The sequence below is a fragment of the Copadichromis virginalis genome, linkage group LG19 (genome assembly GCF_057382275.1).
Source record: "Copadichromis virginalis isolate Kocher_CV1m ecotype Utaka linkage group LG19, C_Virginalis_male_GT1.1, whole genome shotgun sequence".
In the NCBI taxonomy this organism is placed as follows: domain Eukaryota; kingdom Metazoa; phylum Chordata; class Actinopteri; order Cichliformes; family Cichlidae; genus Copadichromis; species Copadichromis virginalis.
Window position 1 is genome coordinate 12,000,292 of NC_140636.1, and position 15,873 is coordinate 12,016,164.

The window sequence follows — 15,873 nt, forward strand, 5'->3', positions numbered from 1 at the left end:
AGAATTCTCATACTGGGGCTTATCAAATAAATGAGGGTAATGTGAACATGAGTTTCTGTGATTCCCATCCCAAGTAATAACATCTTTGGTGCCAATATTTTAGTCAGGATGCAGGAAACAATTTACATTCCTTGCACAAATCCCCCTTGGAGGCTTTGTTATACAGAGTCTGTCAAAGCATTACAAGTTTGGTGGCTGCAAACAGCATCTGTTTATAGGGTGGAGCTGTGGGAGCTCATCGGTGTTGAAAGCTCTCTTAAAGGGGACACTAATGGCGGGAATATACAGGTAGATTGGTGAGCTTCGCTACACTTTGTTTCCATCGTGGGTCAGATAAAGCCCATTTTAATCTTTAGTGGGCCGGACCAGCGGCATCCCCATTCCTGCCAGTGTAAAGAAGATTAATGACACATTTAATCCATATGACATCTTAAAATCAGAAAAGGAAGTATAGGACATGTCTTTCTACATTATTAAAAAAAATGCTTATGTAGTTCATGAATCTGTCACCATGACTGTTTGTGCTTGTAAGAAAGAACTGTGCAAAACTGCAGAAAAATGTCTCACATTTTTCAAAGCTGTCCAGTGGGCCTGGATTGACGTCTTTGTTGAGCTGATTTTGTCACCTGGGCCTTATGTTTGACACCCCTGCTCTAAAGGGTTGGCATTATTATGGTTAACTTTCATGCTCTGCATGAAGCTCCTCAACTCGTCATTTATAGCCGCCTCCAGCTTTCAGCTGTGTTGTTTCTTTTTAAGAACTGTACAAGGTTTTTATTTTTTCTTCTTACCTCAGATTCTGCTGCTGCGAAAGCTCATGGGAGACTTGATCAAGTGAGAGTGTGTCTGCAGTGATTTGATCACTTCTGCTGCTCTAGCTTGTCACAAACCTTTTTTATTCTTGAAATGAGTCATTTTTAAAGAGGGGGGGGTCTAAATAAAATAGCTCATGTCAGCCATTATGTAGGGCTTTTTTATTATCTAGGTTTGAACAACTGTCTTAATCGCCACGGTCAGCTGAGAGTCATTTTCTCCCTTGAAAATATTTTTATTGGCTTGAACAACGCGACCCTAACTTTAGCATTCACCAGACCAGTGATTTGTCAACTACTGAAGAGCACTTAAAATTGTGCTCATTTCCTGTCACTGAGAACTTCTTTTCTCATCAGCTTTCAGCTCATGATTTACAGCTCTCGTCATTCTTTAGATCATCTTTTGTAGCAATCCCAGGCTAGCAGGTATCGCTGTTGTGAGCTGGTTCTTTGGCAAGCTGAGCAATAACGACGTCCTTCTTCTATTTCCAGGAATATGAGATGACAGCAACATTTTTCATACACCAACTGCACTTTCTGTCTTGGCATCATTTACAGCTCCCTGTAAAGAAATCAAACCATGCAACAATCTTTTGCTTTCACAGAAATGTTAAACCAGGAGAAATGCTGAAAACTTTGTTGAAAAACTTGGAAAAACCAGTTTGTTCAGTAGTTCCTCTTACTTCACTCAAGTCTTCACTACATATATTAGAAGCACCAAACTGTGACTTGGTTACCATTTAATTCCCAGCTAGTGTCCAGACCTTGGGAACCAAATTAGCAAATTTTAGTAACTTTTCAGGAATAATTTTAACCAGTACTTCCATTAATCCTGGAAATCTACTGAACTAACACTTTTCCAACGCTGCTGATTGTAAGACCAACAAGAATTGGATTGGAGCATATAAATTGGCCAACCCATTAACCAATCATGCTACCTGGAGACCTTAGCACTGACTAAAGCAGGCAGTGTCAGACACTTATATAAAGTTGCAGTTAAAATTGTCCATCGGCTACACCTGGAAAACAAACTCACTTATGTTCACTGAAAATTTGTGACTGTGCACCCCGAGATAATACATCCAGACTGTGTGATTTAATCCTGTTTAAATGTCCCCCATAGACTAGTCCATTAACTCCATCTGTAGCACTTTTCATTGTTTAATTTAAATGTGCTTTGCATATCTGTACTTCATTGATTGCAATTACATATGATGTTGTTTGTCTTGCCAGAAGCCCAATTACCCACCAGAGACACTAAAGGCTTGAACTCTTTACTCCACACAACAGAAAGTCTGTTAATCTGTATGCTTATCTGCTTCAAAACACTTACTAATCTGCTTCAAACACCTTGGAGTTCGACTGTAACTCTCTACATTGTGCTCTTTTTGGCAGGTTTGGAAGGTGAGAGCGTTTTAGCAGACTGAAAACAGAGCCACCGCTCTCATTATCTGCCCTTCACTTTTCCGAGGCTCTTTGAGTGAATTTGTGTACGTGTTTGTGTGTCTTGGCCTATCTTCCTGTTGTTCGTGTTGGTGAACGGTAATCTGAATGAATAATTAATTTGGCTGCGAACCAGTTATAAATGAGAGGTTTGGTTTTCCTTTTGCTGAACTACAAATGCGCTTTGATGTTTCACACCAAGGCTGACTAAGAGCAAGAGGAATAAAAATAGAAGAGCGCTCTGTTACAGCAGGTTCAATGACGGCGCTCCCTACAGAGGATTTTAGAGAGGGAGAGGATTTGAAGCTAATCCCACCAACAGAGTACAGTATGAATGAGGGCAATGAAGTGATCCCCGCTGCATCCCGGAAAAGTTGCTCAATGACACTGCTGTCAAAAGCTCTTAACTGATCAAATGGGCAAATTGTTATTTAAGGCAAGAAGTATTTGTAAGAGCTGTAATCCTGATACAGACTGATAGAAACCGGCCTACAGCACAATGGACAGTGATTTTTGTAAATCTCCTGCAGAAGTAGCATATCCCTTTCAAATCAGCACTGGAGACAGTTCATTTGAATATGGCTTTTGTCAGCTAAAACCCATGCAGAGCTGTAATTCTTGCTAGATAAAAGAGAAAACTCATCGTTTGCTCCTGAAATGTGTTCAAGACATTAAAAGTCACTGTTTTTCATGTTCAGGTTCACTGATTTTAAGTGCTTATCTTCTGTTAACAGTGCGTGACTCTATTAGCTTAGAAGAAATTGCTGTGAAACTCTAACATTGGCATAAATTTTATGTAATTTTCACTCTATGGCCTTCAAAAAATCTAATATTCATTTTTAAAAGGTTACATTTAAAGCCCGGCTACAGTAAAAGACATGGTTGGGCTTTAATAACTGCGTTAAACAAGACTAAACAGATATGGTAAACTCTTTCTGAGGGTTCATTTATTTTGCAAAAGCTCCCTTTGGCAAGCTGCATCCACACCAAATGGAATTCCTCACATAAACAACTTGATTGATAATTATTAGGTTGACTTGAAAGACAAACTGAAACAGATTCTGAAGGATAATCAATCACACCGTTGACTGGTGACCTCTCTCCCTTCCTTTCCCCTGATGACCCAAGTCTTTCTGAACATCTGTTTTCAACAAAAGCTCATCATGGGACTTAATTGCAAATGGAACAGCTGATGATTGGTTGACGGACTGAATCTTATGGGCACAAGACCACTTGTTGAACTTTCAGTGTTTAATCATCGCTCATTAAAACAAACACACAGCTTGTTCAGCTTTTAGAAGCAACAAAAGTGAGCGTATAATATACAATACAGGGCAATGAATCAGCTCCTACAGTGTTCTAAATCTTTTTGTGAACATGCTTTGACAGAAAATACTTTTGCCACAATACTGATGTAGCACTCATTTATGGAAGCCCATTTCCGCCACTAAAAAAAATAGTCTGGCTGTAATACTGGTAGCTTAGCTGTTGCATTTGTAGCTGAGGGCTTCAGCTTCTGGGTAAAAAGGAAATGACATCATTCACGAAGTTTACTGATTGGCAGAGCTAACTCGAAATTTCAAGTTATGAATGCTTTTTTTTTAGTGGCAGAATCGGGCTTCCATACTCCTTTGATATTTCAAAGATAGCATAATATCATATGTTAGGATTAAAGCTTTCCTTTTTGACAAAGCTAATAGTTAAGGCTGGATCAGGTGACACTGAACTCTCCTTTAGTTATGTTGTAATAGGCCTAAGTGTATCCCCAAAATGATGATTTTTACTAATTAAGATAAGATAAGATAAGATAAGATAAGATAAGATAAGATAAGATAAGATAACCTTTATTAGTCCCACACGTGGGAAATTTGTTTTGTCACAGCAGGAAGTGGACAGTGCAAAAGTTATGAGGCAAAAATTAGAATACAATAAGAATAAATACAGTACACAACTGTACAGAATAGAATAAAATAAAATACTATATACAGTAGAATAAAATAAAATAAATATACAATAAGATAAAAATAGGATACAAATACAAATACTATATACAACTGAGTAAAAATACAACGATGACAGAAAGGATTATTGCACTTAGTATTATTGCATATGTATGGATGTGTGTGCTTGATCAGTTAAAGTCTTTATTATGGAGTCTGACAGCAGTGGGGAGGAAACACCTGCGAAATCTCTCCGTCCCACACCGTGGGTGCCGCAGTCTCCCACTGAAGGAGCTGCTCAGTGCTGTCACAGTCTGCTGCATGGGGTGGGAGATGTTGTCCAACAGGGATGACAGCTTAGCCGCCGTTCTCCTGTCACTCACCACCTCCACTGGGTCCAGAGGGCATCCTAGAACAGAGCTGGCCCTTCGGATCACCCTGTTCAGTCTCTTCCTGTCCCCAGCAGAGATGCTGCCGCCCCAGCAAACCACACCATAAAAGATAGCAGAAGCCACAACAGAGTCATAGAAGGTCTTCAGGACCCTCCACTCCAAACGACCTGAGTCTCCGCAGCAGGTACAGCCTGCTCTGCCCTTTCCTGTAGAGGGCGTCTGAGTTATGAGTCCAGTCCAGTCTGTTGTTCAGATGAACACCAAGGTACCTGTAGCTGTCCACAGCCTCAATGTCCATACCTTGGATGTTCAGTGGTTGCAGTGGAGAATGCTAATAATTTAATCATATGTAAGTTTTAAAGTAACGTTTTAAATGTTACATTTAATAGAATTTACTCCAATGCAACTGGGGAATAAAGGAGAAGTTGACATTTATAGGTTAGCCTGAGCCTGCACAAAAAATAAAGAAAAGTGTTTTAGGGGAACAGAGTGGTACAGTGGTTAGCACTGTGGCCTCACAGCAAGAAGATTCTCGGCCAGCTGGAGCCTTTCTGTGTTTGCTACTCGGGCTTCTGGTTTTCTGTGTCTCTGTGATAAACTGGTGACCTGTCCAGGGCGTACCTTGCTGTAGCCCCATGACATAAGAGTTGAATAACTGGAAGAAAATGTACAGATGGATAATGTTTTATTGTAATATGTGATATGTCCACAACGTTTTTCTAAAACTATAAGAGTAGGAAGGAAAACTATGTTTTGTTACCAATATTTCCATATAAATCTTGACTGCTTATCCATTTCATGGTCGTGAGCAGGCTGGAACCTATCTCTGCTCTTGCTTTCATGACGTGAGAGGCGGGGTACGCCCTGGACAGGCTGCCAGTCTATCACAGGGCTCACACAGAGAGATGAGAGACAGACAGCCATTCATGCTCACATTCACACCTACAGGCAATTTAGAATCACCAGCTAACCTAACAAGCATGTCTTTGGACTGTGGGAGGAAGCCAGAGCACCTAGAGAGAACCCGTGCAGTCACGAGGAGAACAATGTTTATTTTTTTCTGTAGCAAATTCTAATTTTGCCCTGTAAAGAATGGTAAGACTTTCATCATCTTTGTAGATTATTAAAAAAACAGTGACACAGTGTCATATGTGAAGTAAAGACAGATGTACTAGGAGACTCGATGCGATCGTCCTGAAGGGCAGGAAGCTTAACACTGTAATGTAATAGTTCTGTTCTGCTTCTATTTCACTTCAAAGTCTTTTAGTGCTCTGATTTCTCGGGCCTGTTAGTTATTATTGTTCTTTTAAGAGATTTCGCGTCGCCACAAAACATCAAATAACAGTAAGGCTTATAATGAGTAAGCAGGCTGCAGCGACTCGGTAACTTTAGTTTCACTAAACAAAAATAAGAATATTATATTCTAGTCTAGTCTTTGATTTTTCATTTTTATTTCTTCTAATGAGTGTGTGTGTGCGCGCAGCTTTTTTCATTGTATCTTTGTTCTGTTGTGTTACTATGGATACTGGTGTTTTTGCAAGGTTAGCGGGAACGGCGGAGAATTTTTGTTTGTTGACAGAACAGGTAAGCTGTGAGACAGTGGTGGAAAGGAAAAAAGATAGTCAACAAATATCTTTCATCACTGTATTTGCTGACAAACAAGCTCTGGTATGGAGATTGTGGTTACAGAGCTGGTGTTTCTCTAGCACTCAGCATTGAATGACACACACACATAAAAATAAAAACTCAGAGGCTGAGGTGTTTGTGGGTATAAAACAGTAAAACAGGTGCTTGAGTTTTTTCAGAGGGCCTGTCCAAGTGTTTTGGGACTAGACTCTAAACTAAATACTCGCAAGTCACTTTATTGTTTAATTCTAGTAAGCTCCAGGAGTGCTGCAAATTGTACCTCCTCTTTAACAGTGTATTGAGTCTGCACCTAAGCGATGACCCGCGGGATAGAGAAGTCATGACGAGCCACAGGGAGACCCAGTGATGATGGGGGGCGCTATTATTGCTCTGATCCCGCACTTCCTTCCTTCCTCTCAACACTTCTTTAGCCCTTGACACCCATCACCTTGAGTTGCCAGCAATGTCTGACACTGATGATACATTCCCTGGGCAGGGGGATCCTGGGAATAGACTTTATCCATCACACCGCTTCTATCCAATAAAATCCTTTGCCGGAAAACAAAACAACATGCGGCGCTGGAGAGAAGAGATTTAACACCCAAGATTCAAGGATAACTAACCACATATGGAGCTCTGGGCATGTTGAAGTCATTAAGGTCAGAGAGAGGAAACAAAAATAGGGGCTGACTATTTTAAGACAATATGCAGCAAGCATAGGAAAGAAACACAAGTTTGGCATTGTGGATTCTGATCTAGTAACCTGCTTCTTTCCAGGTAGCGAGCAGAAAATGCTAGCAAGATAGAATTAAACCCTAATTTCACAAGGAATCCCCCTAAGTTAGACTAAAGGCCAACTACTGGGCTGTGGAGGCTGTAATAGTAATTATCATTACATACTATATAAAAAGGTCAAGCAACAAAAACTCATACTGATTATTCTGCTAATAGCACCGCTATGCCAGCAGTGATCAGAGAATTGCAACACAAGAGGAATCACCCCAGGGTCACTGAAATCAAATGCTTAGTCTTTACAAAGCATAAAGGAGGTTTCATAACGCTATCTGTTCCATCCATCCATCGTCGGCTGCTTATTCAATTTGTGGTGACAGCAGCTTAAATGTAGCAGCAGACATATAGCCACATATTTTAGCTTCTCCTGGGGAACCCAAGGTGTTTCCTTTCCTTGCCAGATGTATTATGTAATAATTCCAGCATGTTTCTGCTGCCTGAGGGGAAGACGAATCAACAGTGGAGTGAAGGGAGCCCAAGAGTCCTGATCAGATGAAGGGAAGAAAAAAAACAACCTAGCTGGCTTGCTATTATGTAAAGGAGCAGTCGTTCCGCTGAGGGCTCTTTCCAGAATGCACGCTGTATGTAAGGCCCAAATTATACTTCACACATCTGGGTGATTTTTGAGATGCTGCACGGATATTCAGACAAAACATTTTCACCATCTGTCCATGTCCACAAGGCTCTAACCCTAATCAATACTGGCCAGAATGTGCAACAGAAACACACAGACTGTGCATGTAGAAACACATGTCCATATTTGCAGACTGCACTGCATGCATTTGTGAATTTTGCAGTAATTTCATTCTCTAAGAACAATGAAAAGATTATACATAGTTCTCTGCCATAATCTAACCATGACACTAATGAACTTGTTTTAAACTATCCAAAAAGTTAATTAGAGCCTCCAGAGCACAAATGTACCAATTTTCAGGATGCCATCTGCTATATTAAACTTGTCTTGCAAACTTAATGAAATTACTACTTGTGGTCTCAAATCAGGCCAGCCAGAGAATGAGGGGCTCTCTTGGTTTGAAGGAAAATTAGATGCTATCCTCACAGCAGATTGTGAGGAGTGCAGCAATGCATTAGGGGCACCCTTCTTCCATTAGAGGGCTTAAAAGACGTTTGAAAGAATCTTTTAATAATGATACAGTAACTGTGCATAATTGAGGAGGTTGGGCACTAATGGCTTAAGTGTTAACATAACTTTCTGAGCTGCATGAAATATAGTTTCTCAAAGGCCATAGTATAATGAACCTGAAAGCCATTTCGTGTCGTTAATTCTTAAGACACATATTTAAAATCCTAAAGTGACACGTTTAGTCAGAATGGATTGCTCGCAGTGTGAAGGTGTCATGAGCCACAATGGCAAAACAGAGACAATAACACACAAAGATGTAAAACAATTCCAGAATAACATAAAAAAAAACATGCAAATAACATAGGTAAGATAAGAGATAAGATAGGATAACTCTCTATTATCATTGCACAGTCATACATAGTACAGGGTGGGCCATTAATATGGATACACCGTAATAACATGGGAATGGTTGGTGATATTAAAGTCCTGTTTGTGGCGCATTAGTGTATGTGAGGGGGCAAACTCCTCAAGATGGGTGGTGACCATGGTGGCCATTTAGAAGTCGGCCATCTTGGATACAACTTTTGTTTTTTCAATAGGAAGAGGGCCATGTGACACATCAAACTTATTGGTAATGTCACAAGAAAAACAATGGTGTGCTTGGTTTCAACGTAACTTTATTCTTTCATGAGTTATTTACAAGTTTCTGACCACTTATAAAACGTGTTCAATGTGCTGCCCATTGTGTTGGATTGTCAATACAACCCTCTTCTCCCACTCTTCACACTCTGATAGCAACACCGCAGGAGAAATGCCAGCACAGCCATCCAGTATCCGTAGTTTCAGGTGCTGCACATCTCGTATCTTCACACCATAGACAATTGCCTACAGATGACCCCAAAGATAAAAGTCTAAGGGGGTCAGATCGGGAGACCTTGGGGGCCATTCAATTGGCCCACGACGACCAATCCACTTTCCAGGAAACTGTTCATCTAGGAATGCTCGGACCTGGCACCCATAATGTGGTGGAGCACCATCTTGCTGGAAAAACTCAGGGAACATGCCAGCTTCAGTGCATAAAGAGGGAAACAGATCATCATGTAGCAATTTCAAATATCCAGTGGCCTTGAGGTTTCCATTGATGAAGAATGGACCCACTATCATTGTACCCCATATACCACACCAAACCATCACTTTTGTTGTTCCAACAGTCTTGGAGGGATCCATCCAATGTGGGTTAGTGTCAGACCAATAGTGGTGGTTTTGTTTGTTAACTTCACCATTCACATAAAAGTTTGCCTCATCACTGAACAGAATCTTCTGTGTGATCTGAGGTTCCTATTCCAATTTTTGTTTTGCCCATTCTGCAAATTCTGTGTACCGATCTGGGTCATCCTCGTTGAGATGCTGCAGTAGCTGGAGTTTGTAAGGGTGCCATTTGTGAGTAGCTAATATCCGCCGAAGGGATGTTCGACTAATGCCACTCTCCAGTGACATGCAGCGAGTGCTACGCTGTGGGCTCTTGCTGAATGAAGCTAGGACAGCCACTGATGTTTCTTCATTAGTGACAGTTTTCTTGCGTCCACATTTTGGCAAATCCAACACTGAACCAGTTTCACGAAACTTAGCAAGCAGTTTGCTAACTGTAGCATGGGAGATGGGTGGTCTCGTAGGGTGTCTTGCATTGAAATCTGCTGCAATGACCCGGTTACTGCGTTCACCAGATATCAACGCAATTTCAATCCGCTCCTCACGTGTTAACCTCTTCGACATGTCAATGGCTGTGAACAAAGAGAAACTTGTAAATAACTCATGAAAGAAAAAAGTTACGTTGAAACCAAGCACACCATTGTTTTTCTTGTGACATTACCAATAAGTTTGATGTGTCACATGGCCCTTTTCCTATTGAAAAAACAAAAGTTGTATCCAAGATGGCCGACTTCTAAATGGCCACCATGGTCACCACCCATCTTGAGGAGTTTGCCCCCTCACATATGCTAATGTGCCACAAACAGGACTTTAATATCACCAACCATTCCCATGTTATTACGGTGTATCCACATAAATGGCCCACCCTGTTCAATATTACAATGAAATTGTAAAACTGTCCCACGTCGGCACTACGTACAACACAACATGACGCGACACATGACAACACAACACAGTAACTTAACTTAGTAAAAAAAATGAAGAATAAGTGCATGTGTATTGCACACTGTTATTATTGCACATTAATTATTTTAAAAAAAACGAAAGAAAGAGAAAGAAAAAGAAAAAAAAAGTCCAGGGAGGTAGCCAATCAGGTACGCTGTTTGCATTGATTAGGGCTATTGCCCTGTTGTAAAAGCTGCCCTTTAGTTTATTTGTCTAGGACCAGCAGCCTGAACCTTCCACCAGACGGCAGCAGCTTAAACAACCGGTGTCCTGGGTGTTTGCAGTCCCGTGGGATGCTGCGTGCCCTCCTGAGACAGCACGCTGTACAGGTCCTTCAGGGAGGGAAGAGGATGGCCAATGTTTTTTTGGGCCATATCATTGACTTCTGAAGTGCCTTTTTGTGTGCCGTGGTGCTGCATAGCAGCATAGAAAACAGTTGTGAAGTAACATCATAGCTGAAGCAGATGTAGGTCTTGAATGTAGGACTAATGTTAGGCTGTACACACCATAAAATGAGAGTTTGTGGCGACCACTAAGCAGTGGCGCTTCAGCAAACCTGAGGAGTCTAAAAATATGTAGAGTATGACTATAGAAAGAAAAAACTGAACCCTACAAACAGAGCATTGTTATTAGGAACTAATGTTACTCCTGAGACCTTCATTGCTTTGTTTCTTGTCTTTCAGCAGTTCAGACTTTACTTTTTTTCTTGCAAGCTTTAATTACAGCATCATTGCATTGATTAGATGTTTTTATTGTTATTATCATTTTATTATGTTTTTGTTATTATAATAGTACTATGTATTTCAAAATCAGTTGTTATTTTTACCTAATTTTGACTTGTTTGTTTTTAATTCAGTTTAGTTTCAGTTAGTTTCCAGAGTGAGTTTTCTTGTTTCACTTTACTTTTTATTGTTTGAAAATGTTTGGTTTATTTTTTTAATTTCGGTGTTTGCGTTAAACTTTTTAATCATTACTGTATGTACATGCCAGAGGCAGGATTCAGGCAAATCACTACCGGTGGTTAAAACAAATAGCTTTTTTAAAAGCAGTTGACTCGCTGTTTTGCAAGAAAGTCACAAAAAATATGTCCATCAAAGCCTCGTTAGACAAAATTTGCTAAAATGTTTTTACAAAATGTACAAATTATAAAACTAAGGTTGTTTCATCTAAATTGTTATTTTATTGTGTTTTCCAAATTCACAAAATCGTTTCAGTTCATTTCATTAAATTTCAAAAGTCCAGTTTTTCTTTTTATTTTAGTTATTTAAAAGGTCTTTTTTCAAATGTACACTTAGTTTTTACTTTAGTCTAGTTAATTACAATGACCCACAAAAACAGAACGACATGATTTACAAATCGCATAAACTAAGATTTTACACACAACAGAAATAGAAAACTGAAAATGTACCATTTTAAAAAAATGTAATTCAGAACTTGATGGAACCAACATATCTAAAACAAAATTTCAGGGTCATATTAACAACTGTACAGAATCCCATCTTCTTTTAACATCTGTTGATGTCCGTTGATTTTCAGGAACTGAGGAGACCGGTTGTTGGACTTGTTGTCTCACCCTTCTCCCTTCTGTAGGATTCCAGCTACTTAACAATCCTGGGTTGTCTTTCATTTAATGAAGTGCTAAATGTTTCCAACTTGTGACAGGTCTCGACTGCAGGCGGGCTCACTCAGCACCTGAGCTCCACTCTGCTATGAAACCATGCTACTTCATAAATGCAGCGTGTGGTGTAACTGTCATAAACGCTGGAGTTTAGTCTGGCTTTTTGGATTCTGAATTCTTTTTATTTTGAGTTTTGTATTTTTACTCTCACCAATTATTTCCTGATTGGTTTCTTTGTGTTTAAGTCCTCAGACCTTAGTTTTAGTGTAGCTTTCTGAATTCTGTTCATGATTATAATCTATTTATATTTAATGCTACCAACCAGTTGTTCCTCGTGCTTTGTATTAAGTCTAAGTATCTGTGTCTGGTGTTCTCGTAATTTGGTTATTTCTTGTTTTATTTTAGTAACCTTTGTCTTTTATGTTTAGGATTTTCATCTGTGTCTTGTAACCTGTTTTTTTTTTTCTTAAAATGATGTCATCTGGATGGGAGCATACAGGTATGTTGATTTAAAATCTGTATATACTGTTAAGCATATGTGCAAGCTACAAATCCTTTAGGCACTGATGCACCCCCATACAATCAGAGATGCGGGCTTTTGAACCGAGCAATGATTTTCATGACAGAATCATGTCTGTTTTTAATGCAGTACTATCGGTGGGCCCCAAAGATCACGGGCATCCAATAATCATGTTTTGCGCCTGTCCCTTGCGCACAGAGATTTCTCCAAAACTCTCAGATTCTCAGAATCGTATTATGTAGAGTAGATGATACTTAAAGTCTTTGCAATTTTACATTCAAGAACATCAATTTTAAACTAATCCACAATTTGTAGACTGCCCCCCATCTTTAAACCTTTAAACTCTGCCTTTCTAAGATGCTCTTTTAATACCAATCGTATCACTGACCTGTTGCCAGTTAAACTAATTAGTTGGAAAATTTTCCTCCAGCTGTTTCACCCTCCGACAGACTGGCGACCTGTCCAGGGTGTACCCTGCCTCTCGCCCTATGACAGCTGGGATAGGCTCCAGCACCCCCCGCGACCCTGAAAAGGATAAGCGGAAGCGAATGGATGGATGGATGGATGTTTCTTTTTACAGTTTTTCTCGATTGCTTAAACACTATAACCAGGCCTCTAAACTAAAATTTCAAAACCGTAACGCTACTGTTCAAAAAGCTCACCCATTTCCCTGAACTATAAACACTATTCCCTGCTTTGACACATGACTCAAATTTGGTGAACTGTTACTGCAAAACTCTACACACAAATACCTACATTTTACAGTGCTTACACCATGTAGTCATTTAGAAAGCACTAGCATGCAATAATGTTAACTTAAGTCAGCATAGCTTGAGCTCAATTAGCACACAATTAACCAGGTGGAAACACTAGGAGTCAAAATTTAGCACACACCAATCAGAACCTGCGATAGATAGATAAAAGGGCCAAAGTCAGCTCATTCAGGTTTGAAACAATGGATCCAAAGAGATGCAAAGGAAGAGGACGTGGTGGAGAAAGAGGACGTGGTGAAGGAGGTGGAGAACGACGGCGACAAGGAAGGGGAAGAGCAAGGGCAAGAAGACAGTCAGTCTCGGATGAAATTCGAGCCACTTTAGTTCACCATGTCCTTGTCCATGGGATGACTATGAGGGAGGCTGGGCAACGAGTACAACCAAATTTGAGTCGCTTCACTGTTGCCTCCATCATCAGAACCTTCAGGGAGGAAAACAGGTAGGTGTACTTGCAGTAAGACTGCTTTGTACAGTAACGTTTAAGTTACTGAACTTATGTGTCTTGAGTTTCAGTATGTTTCCATTATTTGCCTGTAAAATGAATGTGTGACAGTTACAGTAATGAGTGCTTCTATTTTTGTAGGACACAGAGACGACCACCTGGTGGAGGCAGGTTAAGGCTTTTGTCGGAGGAGCAAGAGAGGGAACTTGTAAACATGGTAATTGCAAATAATGTAATCCGCCTGCAAGAGATTCAAAGGAGAGTGATTGAGGATGATCATCTTTTTCGAGGCATAAATGCCATCAGCCTCTCCACAATTGACCGAAAGAATCAATTCCGGATGAAACAGGCATACCGAGTCCCTTTCAAACGAAACTCTGACAGAGTGAAAAACCAACGTGTGGAATATGTTCAGGTATGAGTTTTGATACTGTATAAAGTATTGTGTACCATCACAGCATGGCAGTTTATGCTGCCATTTCAGCACTCTTGAACTGTGGTTCAGGGTACCGATTGACTCTACTGTGTTATGTGTTTTGCAGAGAATCTTTGAGATTGAAGGACGGCCTGTTCCCCATGAAATAATCTTTGTGGATGAGGCAGGTTTTAACCTGACCAAAAGAAGGAAAAGGGGGAGGAACATAATTGGCCATCGGGCTATTGTAAATGTCCCTGGTCAGCGTGGGGGGAATGTCACTATGTGCGCAGCCATCAGCCAACGAGGGGTACTCCACCGCCATGGGGTACTAGGACCCTATAACACTATGCTTCTCCTTGCTTTTCTTGATGGTTTAAGACAACATATGTTCCAGCTGGACTACAGGGAACCAGCACAGCCAGAGCAGCCTCACTACGTTGTTGTGTGGGATAACGTCAGCTTCCATCGCGCTGCTCTGGTTCATGACTGGTTTACCAATAACCCAAGGTTTTCTAATATCTTTCTGCCTGCATACTCTCCCTTTCTAAACCCGATAGAGGAGTTATTTTCGGCATGGCGGTGGAAAGTGTATGGCCGAGAACCTTATGTCCGTGTTCACCTCCTTCAGGCCATGGAAGAGGCCTGCCTAGACATATCAGTAGATGCATGACAGGGGTGGATCAGGCATGCAAGAGGATTTTACCCCCGCTGCCTGGCTGGGGCCAATATAGCCTGTGATGTGGATGAGATTCTCTGGCCTGACCCAGACCAAAGACAAGATGCTGAGGTGGGATAATGTTTCTGGTGTGTGTTGTACTGTATAGTACATGAATGACAATGTGCCACTGTACATACATTGGTTGCGTCTTTTGTGTTTATCATGTGACAAGGGTTTTGAAGGGGAGAACCATAAGCAACCTATTTGTTTTGGAACTATTGTTTTGAATTAATTGTACCAGTGTGCAAAACTCTGTTGTAGTGTGTGTGTTTTTGAGGGCTTGTGTTTGATGTCTGAGGGCAAAGTTTGGTTTTTCAGCAGGAGTGAATAGTTTTGGGTGTAGAGCTTCATTTTGACCTGGAAATAGGATGTTTGGGAAATTGAGTGAGATGTTATGGATTTGTGTTTACTGTTGTGAGGATATGAGGCGTAGTTTCAAGAAATGTGTTTTAGCAATCGAGAAAAACTGTAATACCACTCACTTTTTTTACTTTTTAGCTTTTTTTTGAGACACTTGCTGCCATCAAGTTGAAAATAAGCAAAGACATTTTAATGAAAAGATGAAATGTTTCAGTTTAAACATTTCGTGTGTTTTCTGTGAATAAAATATGGGTTTACAAGAATCGCAGATCATCATTTTTTGCTTTTATTTACATTTTTAACAGCAACTTATTTTTCAACAATCTTTTGTTAGTTTGGGTTGTAGGTAGAAGGGTTTATTTACCACTGTTTTCCAAACCTCTTCTCTTAAAAACAATGCATAAGCCTTTGGGAACTAAGGATGTTTGTTTTTCCATTTTGGGTAAAGAGAGAATATCAGCAGGTCAACATTTTGCGGTCTCCTTTGTAGTATTCGTGGTTTCATAATGCAGTAAATGGTTTTAATGAGTGATAAATGTGGATTTCAGGCAGGACAGATTAGCGGCGAGTCTGTTACCGCATAACTATGCTGAAATAAATAATGCCATAGGTGATAATAGGTTGTAGAGTCCTGAGAAGGTTGAAGGGTTGTTTGTTTTCTGCATGGTAGAGTTTCAGCCTAAATTTGACCTTGACTTTGTGGAATCTGCAACAAAGCGTTCACTAAAAGTGGTGTGCATGTGTGACCCTGAGCCCATGCAAAAAATGTGTCTGTTTTTAA

The 15,873-nt window shown here is 40.3% G+C and overlaps 1 protein-coding gene across 1 annotated transcript; it reads left to right on the forward strand.

Annotated features, from left to right (window-relative positions):
• Positions 1-13,142: 13,142 nt before the first annotated feature.
• Positions 13,143-15,190, forward strand: LOC146685595 (uncharacterized). Its single transcript, XM_085442347.1, has 3 exons — positions 13,143-13,593; positions 13,738-14,011; positions 14,139-15,190. Exons 1-3 carry the CDS (start codon positions 13,337-13,339, stop codon positions 14,682-14,684), a joined length of 1,077 nt encoding a protein of 358 aa, XP_085298473.1. The 5' UTR covers positions 13,143-13,336; the 3' UTR covers positions 14,685-15,190.
• Positions 15,191-15,873: the final 683 nt, after the last annotated feature.

What these genes read in the sequence shown, in the direction of transcription:
- LOC146685595 (XM_085442347.1), top strand. Translation starts at nt 13,337, where the DNA reads ATGGATCCAAAGAGATGCAAAGGAAGAGGACGTGGTGGAGAAAGAGGA. An exon ending in ACCTTCAGGGAGGAAAACAG is followed by an intron (nt 13,594 to 13,737) that starts GTAGGTGTACTT and finishes CTATTTTTGTAG; the next exon opens with GACACAGAGACGACCACCTG. An exon ending in AACGTGTGGAATATGTTCAG is followed by an intron (nt 14,012 to 14,138) that starts GTATGAGTTTTG and finishes TGTGTTTTGCAG; the next exon opens with AGAATCTTTGAGATTGAAGG.